The 15204-nt window shown below is 43.1% G+C and overlaps 1 protein-coding gene across 1 annotated transcript in view; it reads right to left on the bottom strand.

Moving 5' to 3' along the window:
* Nucleotides 1-353: 353 nt before the first annotated feature.
* nit2 (nitrilase family, member 2) overlaps nucleotides 354-15204 on the bottom strand; it is a 63551-nt gene continuing 48700 nt past the window's right edge. The window contains exons 7-10 of the mRNA XM_060920132.1: nucleotides 6351-6429; nucleotides 6161-6259; nucleotides 3314-3369; nucleotides 354-1186 (exon numbers count right to left, since the gene is read on the bottom strand). Of these exons, the coding sequence (XP_060776115.1) occupies nucleotides 1092-1186; nucleotides 3314-3369; nucleotides 6161-6259; nucleotides 6351-6429 (329 nt within the window). The 3' untranslated portion in view covers nucleotides 354-1091. The remainder of the gene's footprint in view (nucleotides 1187-3313; nucleotides 3370-6160; nucleotides 6260-6350; nucleotides 6430-15204) is intronic.

The following is a 15204-nucleotide window of genomic DNA, read 5'->3' as shown; positions in this document are numbered from 1 at the left end:
TTCATTAAATCAGAGGTCAAGTAGGCTATAGGTATATCATCTCCAAAGACAGGTACGGTAGTAAAAACAACCGTCTAGTGAAAAAAAACAACAACCGCTTTTAAATCCCCTACTTAAATCCTTAAAATGAGTCATTTAACTCATGTCTTGTGTGATCTGATCTCCAATGGTGAAATAAACCGGTTGTGATGAGTACAGTCTGTTATTTTAGAAGATAAATGTAATATATAATTTAATATATAGACTAATAAAAATTAATATTTTATAATATAATATCACGACATATTACTGTCTGTAACTGTTCGTCACTAAAACGTTTTCTAAGATCATAATGTCTGATATTATTATTATTATTATTATTTTACACACACAATAAGCGCATGTGCATAAAGTTATAGTAAACCATCCCCCGCCTTTTTTTTTTTTTTTAAGTCGCCGGACCCACCCACCTCCTGCGTTCTGGGACCTCCCACTTCACAAATTAAGCACTGCCTAAAATCACTACATAACTTATTTAAATAACTATAGGCCTATCATTAATAATAAAACACAGGTCAATCAAGTTTATCAAGCTGATGATTTCACTCCAAATCAGCAAATCCATTGAATTCCTCATCCTCGGTGTCGCTTCTCAACAACTCTGCCAACTCCAGCGGCAGACGAAGCGCCGTTTCCTCTTCTTCTGCGTGGCTGTCATCAGACTCAGCATCAGCTCCAGTTATTCCACGGTGAAAAAAAAAAAAAACCCATTATATACGTCGCACCGGAGTATAAGTCGCATGGCCAGCCGAACCATGAAAAAAAGTGCGACTTATTGTCCGAAAAATACGGTATATAGGAATCATTGTAGATAAAATCACTTCATTTTTGCTTTAAGTTCTTGAACTTATTTAAAATTTATTTTATTTTTTATTTACATATCCTTCTGGTTTCAGGTATAATCATATTCTCAAAAGGAGCACAAAAACACAAACAGTGAATCATAATAAACTGATTTGGATGCGATGTGAAAAGCTGAAAATATCAGAATCCAACTGAGATCGGAGACGCACGAAGCCACCAGGTGTAAACAGGGTCTTAATCAGGCAGACTCATCCCTCGTTAACAGCGTGGACCGTGTATATATCGTTACGTCTCTGTGTTGTGATCGGGATCTGTTGACGCACGTCAGCCAAGTACTGCAGGTCTACAAGGGGGAAAACAAGAATGGCTCAAACATAATAACCCGATCGTGGAATACACTCGCCGGCCACTTTAATAGGAACTTGTTCTTGGTCTCAAGATTTTTTTTTTTAAGTTCTTGACTGCAGGAGTGGAACCCAATGTGTTGTTCTGGTTTCTGTTGCATGCTGAGATGCTTTTCTGCTCACCACGGTTGTAAAGAGTGATTATATGAGGTACTATATCCTTCCTGGCAGCTCAAACCAATCTGGCCATTCCTGTTATCAACAAGGCGTTTGTTTCCACACTTCACTGTGAGATCACAATTTTCCCCGTTCTGATGTTTGAACGGTGTGAATGTTAACTGAAGCTCTTGATTTGCATCTGTGTGATTTGATGCATTGTGCTTGTTGTGGCCAAAGTAGAATTCATCTCATTATCATCATCTCTAGCCGCTTTATCCTTCTACAGGGTCGCAGGCGAGCTGGAGCCTATCCCAGCTGACTACGGGCGAAAGGCGGGGTACACCCTGGACAAGTCGCCAGGTCATCACAGGGCTGACACATAGACACAGACAACCATTCACACTCACATTCACACCTACGGTCAATTTAGAGTCACCAGTTAACCTAACCTGCATGTCTTTGGACTGTGGGGGAAACCGGAGCACCCAGAGGAAACCCACGCGGACACGGGGAGAACATGCAAACTCCGCACAGAAAGGCCCTCGCCGGCCACGGGGCTCGTACCCAGGACCTTCTTGCTGTGAGGCGACAGCGCTAACCACTACACCACCGTGCCGCCCTGGTATAAATGATTTCATTTGAATTTGTAATTTCATACAAGTAGTTTATTTCATGATTAAAATGATGACGAATATGTGGCAAGGTTAGAATTAGAACTGTCTCACGCTTCTCAAGAATTAGAATTCATTCAGCTATAGAAGAACGGTCTCGCGCTTCTCAGGGTAGATCTCGAGAAGCCGTGGAAGCGAACAGTTTTTCTTACCTGACTCTCTGCATCTGACTCTCTGCATCTTAGAACCGTTGTAATTGTTAAACCGAGGATTAAAGTTCAACTTTCAAGACGTTTCAAGTGGATTTATTGCCAGGCACATGGACATTGAGAGTGGAAACAGTGGTCAGCAGTGTTGGGCACGTTACTTTCAAAAAGTAATTAGTTATAGTTACTAGTTACTTTTCCCAAAAAGTAACTGAGTTAGTAACGGAGTTACTTTGTCATAAAAGTAACTAATTACCAGGGAAAGTAATTATTCCGTTACATTTTGTTCCCCCTCAAAAAAAATCAAATTCAATTAGTGTAATCATAATAAAAGTGAATGTTAAATGTGTTTAATGACTGAAATGGACACTTAACAGAACCAATTAGTAACGTTATCTACACTATATTAATAATTTTGTGGGACAATGTGAGATAAGACATCTATTAAATGTAATATATTTTTGTAGTTATTAAAATTGTTACTAATTACTGGCCACTGACGAGGACAAACGCTTTGTTCCTCGACATAATGTGCATTGCACGTAAACACTCTTGCCTTTTATTTCAAGTAATGAAAAGTCCTGGCTGTATTTCCAGTGTGAAAGCGCAGTGCTGGGCTGACCGCTCGCCATCGCTGTGTCTTCCGATTGAAAGAGTGCGCAGTAGGCGTGGCCTACCTACGTATGTTGTCCAAATCTACTCTGATTGGCTTACTGTGCCGCTGTCTCGTGTCTCCCCGCCCCACACGAAAGCAGAGTAAAGAAAGGCTGAACGAGCAGCGTGCCAGATGAGAACAGCTTTAATAAAGTAACGCATAGTATTTTATTGTAAGTAACAGGAACGGCGTTATAACGATGTAAAAAGTAATTAGTTAGATTACTCGTTACTAAAAAAAGTAACGCCGTTAATTTCTAATGCCGTTATTCCCATCACTGGTGGTCAGAGACTTCATCAGTGTAAGCTATAGCACTTTTCTCAAGGTCTCACTAAGAACAAGCCTCTACAGTGCTGCTGTCGTGGGATCGGCTGATTAGAGAACTGCATCAAACAGAGCAGCAGGTGGATGTATGGGTGTTCCTAATAGAGTGGCCGGTTAATTAAAGTCACGTGGATGAGATTTGTTGGGGAAAAAAAAAAAAACACAACTCACCAATATCGGCGTACACTATGCTTTCTTCCGATTGTGCTTTGGTGATCACTTCACCCCTGCAAGAGCAAAGAACACAGGTCAGTACCGTCATCTGACATCAAAACAAAAAATTCCAGCAATTTGTTGTGACTGACTAGTACAATACTGTCCATCTCACAGGTCTTGCATGCGCCCAAGTGTACGTATTCATGCACATATGAATCTGCCTGTGGAATCATGGTGGTTTAACGTTAAGCTAGCTAGTCAGTGAAACTCCACCTGACATGCTAGCAAGCTCTTTTCAAACTCAATCATATTGGTCGCTAACGCTACTAGAAAAGAAAGATTTCTACATTCTGTTTATTTGGCAAGATTATGCTGAAACATTTCTGAAAGGACTTCAGATAAGTTAACGTTATTCATGTAAAGGCCTCTGCATGCTCTTGCGACAAGGCTTTCGCAGATAGCTTTTCGCAGACAGTTGTAATTTATTGTTGAGCGGGGGAATAGGCGTGCGCAATGTTATTCACCGGCACAACGCAAGGGGGCGCGAAGTCGCTAGGAGTAGTTGGTGGGTGTGGTTAGTGGAGTGTTTATCCTCCGGTTACTTAATGACTAGAACTGGAGTCGTATAGATGTACGTACTTCCTCAATCAACCGCTCTTCGTGCTGCTCCATCTTCGCTCGTGTTTTTAAAAATGCCGGTCGTGAAAACAAACCAAACCGGGAAAGTAGGGAAGCGGAAGTGTGTGTACAGCGGATGTAGAGTGGACCAATCAGAGCCCTCTTGTCTGCGGCGCTGTCTGCTAGGCTTCTGCGGTGGTCACAATTTTTGGGAGGTGCGCGCAGAGCGTCTGCGAAGGTGGGGGGGCTACGCAGACACTGTCTGCGACACCGTCTGCGAGGACTGGGTTGTCAGCATAAATTGGCCTTGAGCGTAACTCCGTTTTTAAATGCTAACTAACAGTGTCCAAATTAACTAGCTGTGTGTTAACGTTAGCCGTGGACAAGACTGTGGCAACTTGGCGGGCAAATCCATAGAAAGTCATTTGACGAACCAGACTGCATAGCTATCGCAACGTTCTCGCGAGCTCTAAAAGCGCAGACACTGCAAGCTTTCTCCTGGAATAAAACGTTTACATCCCTCAATATGCTTCTGCAGGTCGGACGGCAAGTTTTTGGAGGCCGTGATGTGGTTCCGTTTTCGGCAAACAAAGCAAACATTTCAAACAAAACGAATCTTTAATCCTTTCAGAAAACTGAAAAATGGGTTCCAGGTAAAGCCATGAGTGCGTGCGTTCTCTAGAAGAACCGCCTCCTTTCATTCTGCCATCAACTCATCGTGTTAAATAACGCTGCTGAGAAATAACTGAACTTGATTTTATCCAGTCTATGGACGTGACGTGACCCTAGTGATTACTGATAGACCGTCTCAGTGTCACCTGCGAAAAAAACAAATCACGTTCTAGAAAAGAAAAGAAAAAAAAAACCCTTTCAAAGCCACTTCATAGTAACGAGGACCTTGATAGAAATGTAGCGGAGGGGGGCGTCGTGGCTCAGGTGGATAAGGCGCCATACCATAAATCCGGGGACCCGGGTTCGATTCCTACCCGAGGTCATTTCCCGATCCCTCCCCGTCTCTCTCTCCCGCTCATTTCCTGTCTCTACACTGTCCTATCCAATAAAGGTGAAAAAAGCCCCCAAAAAAATCTTTTAAAAAAATGTAGCGGAGAAAAAAGTAAGATATTTGTCTTTCAAATGTAGTGAAGTTAAAGTCGTAAGTTGCCAAAAAGTCATACCCAAGTAAAGTACAGATACTCAAAATTGTACTTAAGTACAGTACTCAAGTAAATGTACTTCGTTACTATCCACCTCTGTACTTACGTATTTTTAAAAGCAAGTACTTCAGTACTTTAACTTAAAGCATATACGCAGAACCATGGCCTCACTTCTTGTTTATAAATGCCTTGAGACCTCAAGAATGGCACAGGAATAGTTAAGCGTTAACAATAAATAGAATATAGTAATTTTTATGATTAAAGTGATTTATATAGGTAACGGTCTGAGTGAATGACCTTAACATCCGTGACGTCACAGCAGGAAGTCTATCGGTCTCATCACCATTTCCGCTTTACTAAAACACAGAGCTGACTGCAACTCCAATCCTCCATTTTGAGCCAATTTATCGTCATGCCACGTAGATGTGTTGCTGGCGGGTGCAGCAACACGACAGAAGGTGGATTTACATTGCATTCATGGCCCAAGAACGTTCAAACTGGAAAGATTTGGAGGCGTTTTGTGAGAAGTTCACGGGCACATTGGGCGCCTACGAAGTGGCCTCTCTTCTGCTCTGCACATTTTACTGAAGACTCGTACGAAACCTCTGATCTGTTGAGGAGCGTTGGCTATAAACCCGTATTGAAAGAGGGTGCAGTATCTACAATTAAAGGAAAAGAAAACTACAAGAAAAGGAAAGCGAGTTCAGTTGCACCAGTTCTCCCGGAGTGTGAGACGAGGGTTGTTGCTAAAACCCGGGACGGGACGGGACAGGACATATCGCTCAGGCAGTGACCAATCCAGAAGAACCGAAGAGCTACTGGAGCACAAAGTTAATGCTGGCTAAAACAGAAAGGTGTCAGCACTTTCTTCCAGAGGCGTCCGAAACGCTTACGAAACTGTCAATCATTCCAGATTCATAGGCTGATTGATTCATCAAGGTGTTAAATTCAGCAGGGAAAAAGAAAAGACTGCTCTCTTGGTGTAAGTTTTGAGTACAATGTGTTGGCTTTTCTATGAATGAGTACCACACATCTGGTCACATGACAAACCAAACAAGTTCGTACACAAAAAACAGGACACGGTACTAACCAGGGGTTAACGACCGAGCTGTGACCCCAGGCCACGTAACTGGCGCCCTCATCTCTCGCTGGTGAAGCCGTGGCCACGTACACCTGATTATCCACCGCCCTGTAGCAGAGAAACACGAGCAAACGCTGACATACAGGCAGAAGACGGACGAGTGCAGGGGATGTGATAAAGAGACAGGAACGTGGCTGACCGAGCTCTCTGAAGCAGCTCCCAGTGAGCAGGTCCTGTGGTCATGTTAAAGGCTCCGGGGTAAACCAACAGCTTACAACCTACACACAGGATGGAGAGGCAGAAATGCAGCTTTAACAAAAATGGCCGTTAGCCAGTTAGGACTTCCAGCCAGGGATTTTTTTTTTTTAAAACATAATCCCTTCGGCGGCACGGTGGTGTAGTGGTTAGCGCTGTCGCCTCACAGCAAGAAGGTCCTGGGTTCGAGCCCCGGGGCCGGCGAGGGCCTTTCTGTGTGGAGTTTGCATGTTCTCCCCGTGTCCGCGTGGGTTTCCTCCGGGTGCTCCGGTTTCCCCCACAGTCCAAAGACATGCAGGTTAGGTTAACTGGTGACTCTAAATTGACTGTAGGTGTGAATGTGAGTGTGAATGGTTGTCTGTGTCTATGTGTCAGCCCTGTGATGACCTGGCGACTTGTCCAGGGTGTACCCCGCCTTTCGCCCGTAGTCAGCTGGGATAGGCTCCAGCTTGCCTGCGACCCTGTAGAAGGATAAAGCGGCTAGAGATAATGAGATGAGATAATCCCTTCGTTTTCACAGGCTCATAAAGACTTATATTTATGTTCGTTTGGAATACATGGATGCAAAACCTTTACACTCGGTGACCACCGGATTTTCTAATTTTCCTCCCAGGAGATCCTTTAGCAGGTTTTTACTCCAGCCGCCAGTTGCTGGGTTCACTGACTCGGCCATTTAAGGTCATTCTTTGCCTTAACCTCCTAAGACCCAAGCTGTTTTTTTTTACATGCATTTTTTATTTCTTTTTGCTGTTTGGGCTTATTAGAACCTGATTAGAATAAAAACTAAGCATCATCTTTGATAAGATGTACTTTTTGAGAAAAAGTATGTGGATTCTTGTTCTGAATTTCTAAAAAGTGCTGTCCACGTATGTGACCGCTAGGCCCTAGGAGGTTAAGAAGTTCTTCGGTTGCTTTAAGTCGTTATGCATCTATATCACGCAGACATGAGTGTTTTACTGGGAAATACACCACTTGTATTTTTCATCCGAGCTCCATCCGGGACGTGAAGAACCAAAACCGTGACGTAAATCTGTTTCTGTCATGCGTGAGGAAATCAATGAGTGAGTTGTTCTGGTAAATTTAGGGACTTTGTTTGTGAATGGGTCAATATAATAAAAAGAAAATCTCATCTCATCTCATCTCATTATCTCTAGCCGCTTTATCCTGTTCTACAGGGTCGCAGGCAAGCTGGAGCCTATCCCAGCTGACTACGGGCGAAAGGCGGGGTACACCCTGGACAAGTCGCCAGGTCATCACAGGGCTGACACATAGACACAGACAACCATTCACACTCACATTCACACCTACGCTCAATTTAGAGTCACCAGTTAACCTAACCTGCATGTCTTTGGACTGTGGGGGAAACCGGAGCACCCGGAGGAAACCCACGCGGACACGGGGAGAACATGCAAACTCCACACAGAAAGGCCCTCGCCGGCCACGGGGCTCGAACCCAGGACCTTCTTGCTGTGAGGCTACAGTGCTAACCACTACTGAGTGATATATTTAAACAAGTGCTGCCAGGCAAAACAAACCTCATCCGGTAGCACTTATGATGAATATGAAGGAAGATCTTGCAAAAAAACAAAACAAAACCAGAGGTCCCCTATGGGTCCATGTAGCTACTGCTTATAAATAAAATTGTTTTCTGATCCCATGTCCATACAGCATATACAATTATGTCCATAAATATTTGGACAGAGGCAACATTTTTCTAATTTTGGTTCTGTACATTACCACAATGCATTTTGAACAAAACAATTCAGATGCAGTTGAAGTTCAGACTTTCAGCTTTAATTCAGTGGGTTGAACAAAATGATTGCATAAAAATGTGAGGAACTAAAGCATAAACTGACATTAATACACATAAATGTATTGTGTTAGTGTGTTGTCATGATTGTCCCCCTGTAGGTGGCGGCAATACTTTCTATTTAAGCTGGTGTGGTGACGCAGCCTAGAGGCTGTAGGGGTGCAACGCGCAACAGTCATTGATCATGAGGGTGAGGGTGATTGTGACCGAGTGCGTGCGCGCGACTGTGCCTGAACGTCGGCCTGTTGCGTCAAGCCAGCTCACTGAACCAAACAAAACTTTTCTTGTTTTATATTTTTACAAGTTGATGTTACCCCTCTTTTGTTTAATAAACAGCTCATCGTAGAGGAAAAACGTATCCTCATCCTTTCACGCGTCAGACTCCTGCACCCTTTACAACCAAGGAAGTGAACAAAATGGGAAAAGTTTAAAGATCTATGGGAACAAAGGAAAATGGAAAACTTAACCTGTTTTAATCACTACAATCAAGTCAATGACTTCGCTGTGGACTTCGTTAAGGAATACTGGAACACTTCGTAAAGGATTGTAAATTGCGAAGGAGTCGGAGAAGGCCGACGCCCCAAACAATCAAGCAAAGGAAAGTCAGCAGAGGTATGTGCTTTGAATCTAAATAATGGAATGAATCGCGGACGTTTGTGGATGTGGTTGGACTGAAAAATAAGAACATTTCATGAACTTTATTTTAAATGCATGAATACATGAATAGAAGAAAGAAAATCGCTGAAAACAAACAAGGAAGTTGAGCGTGTTGGAATGGACACAAACTAAACGTCGCCAAATTAACTTGAAAAGCAAAGTGTATTGTAATGCTTTACGCCATGGGATGGAAATAGTTTTGTTGTGATTAGAAATTACGAAGACTGTTTATGAGAAGCACAATGGCTGAATCGGAGTCGGATCAAGACATGTCTGAAAAGCCATTCAATGAAGACGCCGCTGCACGAATGCGTGCTTCGCGAGCTGGCAAAGTGTCGCATTTGCGTCATTGGTTTCTTCAAATATTTATGCTAACGACAACTCACGACGATTTCCGGCAACGTTTTGGCGCTAGTTTCATCTCACTTCTACAATTCGCAGAGAAACAAGCTATACGTACACGGTTTTGACCACTTCTTAAGTTCTAGTTATTTTGGTTAGTTTTCAAAGTTACTTCGCCGATATGGCGAAAGTTTTGGACCGCAAAAATGAGGATCGTGCCAGGGAAATCGATAAATCGAACAGGATAAAGAACTGTTTCCGATGGGCATGGCTCGATAGTAGCGTTACCGTGCAGATAGGGACACGAACTGCGACGACGTGCCTGACGGAACATATCCGAAAAGTGGACGTGCCGGGAAAGGTTCTGTGTATTCTGTGCTCGCATATTATGGAAACAGAGGAGCTAGAAACGTCCAGGAGCACATCAAAACAAAAAAGCACAAAGGTACGTTTTACTTAAATTGTCAAAGAAAGATAGAGTCAGGAGGAATCCAATATATCGTTACGGTTACCTCCATAAAATTATATCTGTAGGGATTTGTTATCTTAAAGTTTAGAAACGTTTTAAACCATCATTGAATTTGAAAACATTCATATACAGTGGTGGGCAAAAGTTTACATACCCCAACAGAATGTTTCGTTTCTTGGCTATTTCTAAGAGAAATTGAATAATAATACACAAAAACCTTTATTTCACTTGTGGTTAATGGTTGGCTGAAGCCATTTATTGTCAAGAAAATGTTAACTCTTTTTAAACCATTATGACAACAAAAAAACTACACAAATGACCCTGATTAAAAGTTTACATACCCCAATTCTTAATACTGTGTATTTCCCCCTTTAACATCAATAACAGCTTGAAGTCTTTTGTGATAGTTGTCAATGAGTCTCTTTATCTTTTCAGATGGTAAAGCTGCCCATTCTTCTTGGCAAAACCCCTCCAGTTCCTGTAAAGTCTGGGGCTGTCTTGCATGGACTGCACGTTTGAGGTCTCCCCAGAGTGGCTCAATAATGTTGAGGTCAGGAGACTGAGACCCCGTCCACACGTAGTCGGGTACCTGCTAAATCGAAGATATTTTTCTACGTTTTGGCCTGTCATCCACATGAAAACACATCAAAAACGAATATTTAAAAAAACTCCGGGCAAAGTGAAGATTTTTGAAAACTCCGTGTATGCCTTTTCGTGTAGACAGAGATAACCGGAGGTTTGCGTTTTAGAACGTCGCAATCTGCGCCAAAAAAATGACAACAAATCTGCCCTGACGTCAAACGTGCGACCTTTGTTTACTGCAGAAGCCAGATTAAGCATGGACTTAAGCTAGCCGCACACCACGGCGATCCACGCGGTACCGAACCGACCCATTTCAGAGCCGACTCCCGACAGGGCACGCACATATCCCCCGACTGTTGACGAGTGCAGTCGCGATTGAAGAGACACGTGACAACTTAATAGCTTTGTGATTGGCTATTGGATATAGTTACTGTTAAATCCAACACTTGAAGATGCTACAGGCTGAATTACAAATGACACAACACGGAATATGTAGCGCACTATCTAGGCTGCATGAGCTATTATTTCCAACCTTAAATAGTGCACTTATATAGGGGAGTTAAAGCGATTTGGAATTCAGCCACACAACTTGAGCAGAGTGGCTTTCCAGCCCACTGTGTCTATGGATAAAGCTTCAGTCTATGGAATTACAGTATATACCTGCATTAGGTGCTACCAACACGTATTTCTCGCGCTAGAAATTGTGTTTAATGATGTCACGTGTTATATGCGAAAGATATGATTGGCTATTGCTAGCGACTCTCGCCGATCAGTCTGGCTCCCGATTAGTTTTTCGAATCGGCTGTGAGATGAGTCGGTACCATCGAAAACTAGTCTTTACGCCTGACTCGCGACTTCAGTTGGCTCGGTACGCTGAAAATCGGCGTAGTGTGCGGCTAGCTAAAGAGTAATGGATCGGAGTAGTGCCTTGAAAGCGTTAATTATTGTGCAGGTGCTATTTACATGTTTAATTTTAGAAGCCCAACTACTGCTCCAAGAGCACAGGCGATGTGATTAGGGGGGAGGATTTGGGGAAATAATGCCATCTACGGGTTTGGAATGCTTATGAATGTGATTGAAAACGCAGATGTTCGGTTATGTGTGGAAGGGATTTTTTTCGAAGACGAGGTGGTGTGGATAAAACGTTTTTATAAACGGAGGGGGGGAAAATGTTCGGTTTTAAAAATACCCGGCTACGTGTGTACATGGCATGAGATGGCCACTCTAAGACCTTCACTTTATGCTGTTGTAGCCACTGACGAGTTGATTTGGCCTTGTGTTTTGGTTCATTGTCGTGCTGGAATGTCCAAGTTCGTCCTATGCGCAGCTTCCGGGCTGAGGCGTGTAGATTTTCCTCCAGTATTTTTTGATAAGTGACTGCATTCATCCTGCCATCAACTCTTACCAAATTTCCAGTGCCTTTGTAGTTCACACATCCCCAAAACATCAGAGATCCACCACCATGTTTCACTGTGGGAATGGCGTACTTTTCATCATAGGCCTTGTTGATTCCTCGCCAGATGTAACGTTTAGTGTTGTGCCCAAAAAGTTCAATTTTGGTCTCATCACTCCACACAACTTTTTGCCAGAAGGTTTGGGGTGTGTCTCTGTGCAGTCTGGCATATTGTAGACGGGCTTCTTTGTGGCATTTGTGTAGAAGGGGCTTTCTTCTGGCAACTCTCCCATGCAGCCCATTTCTTCTCAAGAGTCTCCTAATTGTACTCTTTGAAACATCCACATCAACTTGTTTCAGAGAATCTCGAAGTTCACCAGATGTTATTTGGGGCTTCTTCTTTACATCACGCACAATTCTTCTAGCAGTGGTGGGTGAAATTTTTCTTGGTCTACCTGAACGGCCTTTGGTGTCTACAGAGCCCCTGACTTTCCACTTCTTGATTATTGTTTGAACAGTGCTGACTGACATTTTTAATTGCTTTGATATTTTCTTATATCCCTTCTCTGATTTATAAAGTTCAACTACCTTTTCACGCAGGTCCTTTGACAATTCCTTTGATTTTCCCATGGCTCAATCTCAAAGATGACGCGCAGCACTGGATGAGGGATAAAAGGTTCTCTCAAAAGTCCAGCAATTTACTGACTTTTATTTTCACCCACTAATTAGAAGAAAACAGATCACAGGTGAAGGTAGTTGCCTTTAATTGCCATTCAGTCCTGTTTATGTCAAATTGTGTACTGGTTTTCAGGCCAATTCAGAGGGGTATGTAAACTTTTGATCAGGGTCATTTAGGTAGTTTTTGTTGTTTTCATGGTTTTCAGAGAGTAAACGCAGTAATGAATGCAATAAATGGCTTCAGCCAACCATTAACCACAAGTGAAATAAAGGTTTTTGTGTATTATCATTCAATTTCTCTTAGAAATAGGCAAGAAACGAAACATTCTGTTGGGGTATGTAAACTTTTGTCCAACACTGTATATGTGGGAAAGTTGGCAGACATTTCAGAGTTTTTTTTAAATGTCCCATTCTCATCCCTGGATAATGAATCCGTTGATGAAGTGAAGCAAAATATGGCGAGGTTTCATGAAATGCTACAAGAATTCGAAGGCCTTCATAGCGCTTACATTCAAACTTTGAGCAAAGAGGCCAAGGAAGCGGATATGCAAAATTGGTATGAGCCGCGAATGAAACAGATTAATTCTTTTCTTTCTAATGCAGCGAAATGGATCTCCGCTGCTGACAATCCAGAAGCGCACAGTACTGCCCACTCTATTATCTGCTGGCCCTCTTTCTTCTGAAGCGAATGCAGATTTGCCCGACATTGATGCTTTGTCCGTCAGCAGCCGTCGTTCCAGTACATCTATCAGATCAAATGTTTCAAGCTCAGCGCTCATTTGCGCAGAGCCAGAGCGCGCTGCGCTATTGGCTAAGGCTGCGGCTCTGCAAGAAAAGCACGTTTTGGAAAAGGAGCAAGAATTAGTTGAACAGAAAAAGGAAGAACTTAGAAAAAGAAGAGAAACATTAGCGTTAAATACAGAATTGGCTGCAAACAAGGCAAAAATTGATATCCTTAAAAATGCTGAACAAACTGCATTTGAAAACTATAATGAAGAAAAGCAATTAGATCTTGTGGGTGCAATGAATGAATACTTTGATGCAGAAGAGCTTCCATTACAATATGACCTCATGTTTGATACATCTACACGGCCTAAGCAGGGAGCCAAAGTCCAGTTTCCTTATCCTAGCCATTCTTCTGTTCAGGTTTACGACACTGGCCAACGGTCTTATTCTCCTGATTTTCAGAGTCCTATTACTCATACTACTCAAAATACAGTGCCAGTTAGGCAAGCTAGTGGTCACTGCAGCAGTCAAACAAACAGTGGAAGAAGGCAGTCAAGCTCAATATCTGCTCCCTTAATGAACCAGTCCCAGACACAGGATCTCTCTAATGGGCCTTTTCCACTACCCTTTTTCAGCTCACTTTCAGCCCAACACGGCTCGCGTTTCGACTACCTCAGAGCAGCACGACTGAGCTCACTTCAGCCTTACTCAGCACCCAAAACTCGTACGGTTTTGGAATGGGGCTGAAGTGAGCCCAACCGAGCCGAGTGGGGCTAGGGGCGTGAAGAGACACTCCCCTGTGCACTGATTGGTGAGGAGGAGTGTCCTCACATGCCCCGTGAGCACGCTGGGATCTGTAAACACCGTAAACCGGAGACACCAGAACAATAGAAGAAGTAGGACTCATGCGCATAAACCCCTTCCTCTACCCGGCGTGAAGCACTCACAGGAACAAACACACAACAACAAGAAGATGGCTGCGACTACGTGAGGAAATCGTGCCTTCTGTGTGTACAAATTAGTTTTATTAGTGTGCATAGTTTTATATAACTTAATTTTCTTATTGTGTGTGAACATTTTGAAAAGCATTTTTATATAATTTATATAACTTTTTATATTGTGTGTGAACATTTTGAAAAGCAGTCTTATCCAATAAAAAAAAGAAATTCAAGAAATGGTTCAGTTACTTGTTTATTTAAAAGAAAAGCTGTATACAAAAGTGAATGCAATGCAGTGGTTCATACAAAACAGCGAGAGTGCTGCTTGTTCTAGTCATGTGGTTGTGACGTCATCGTAAACAAATCCGTTCTACTCATCCAGATGACTTCGCAACGGCGCCGTTGCCAGATTTTTCCACTCTGGAACCCGTTCTCAAAAAAAATATCGTTTTGGGGCACCCAAAACGCCGGTGCCGTGTGGACGCCAGGCCGAAACGATAAACATTTTATCAGATACACCTGAATCCGTTGCCGTGTGGACAGGGCCTAAGTGGATGAGCAACAGCCGAACCGTCCTGGAGCACATTCCAAAAGGAGGACCGAGCCTGTGAGGTCAGAGAGCTGGACTTAGACAGAGATAAGTTGCCAATTGAAAAAGCCTTGGGTCTGTTGTGGAGTGTTGAGGATGATATGTTTAAGTTCAACAGCATTGTGAAAGAAAAGCCTCACACACGTAGAAACATACTGTCCATTGTGAGCTCTATTTACGATCCACTTGGGTTTCTATGCCCCGTCACTTTACCTGCAAAGTTGTTGTTACAGGCCCTGTGCAGGACTAAGTATGACTGGGATGATAGAATTGCTCAAGCTGCATCTGAAAGGTGGAGAAGGTGGATTGATGACCTGAGTGTGCTAGAGGGCTTTGAAGTGGCTCGTTGCGTGAAACCACATGGATTTGAACCAGTCAGACAAGCCGAGCTACATCACTCCACTGATGCCAGCGAGCATGGATATGGCACAGTGAGTTACCTTAGAATGACTGCTGACAATGGTGACATACATGTCTCCTTCATGCTTGGTAAAGCAAGAGTCGCTCCTATGAAACAGATGACTATCCCATGGCTGGAGCTGGCAGCTGCAATGCTGGCAGTTAAAGTAGACAAGATGTTGAGAAGGGAGATGGAGTGGACGCTGTCAGAGTCA

Source organism: Neoarius graeffei, chromosome 4 (assembly GCF_027579695.1).
Source record: "Neoarius graeffei isolate fNeoGra1 chromosome 4, fNeoGra1.pri, whole genome shotgun sequence".
Lineage (NCBI taxonomy): Eukaryota > Metazoa > Chordata > Actinopteri > Siluriformes > Ariidae > Neoarius > Neoarius graeffei.
The sequence above is the reverse complement of the archived record's forward strand: the minus strand, read 5'-3'. Positions and strand labels throughout refer to the sequence as shown.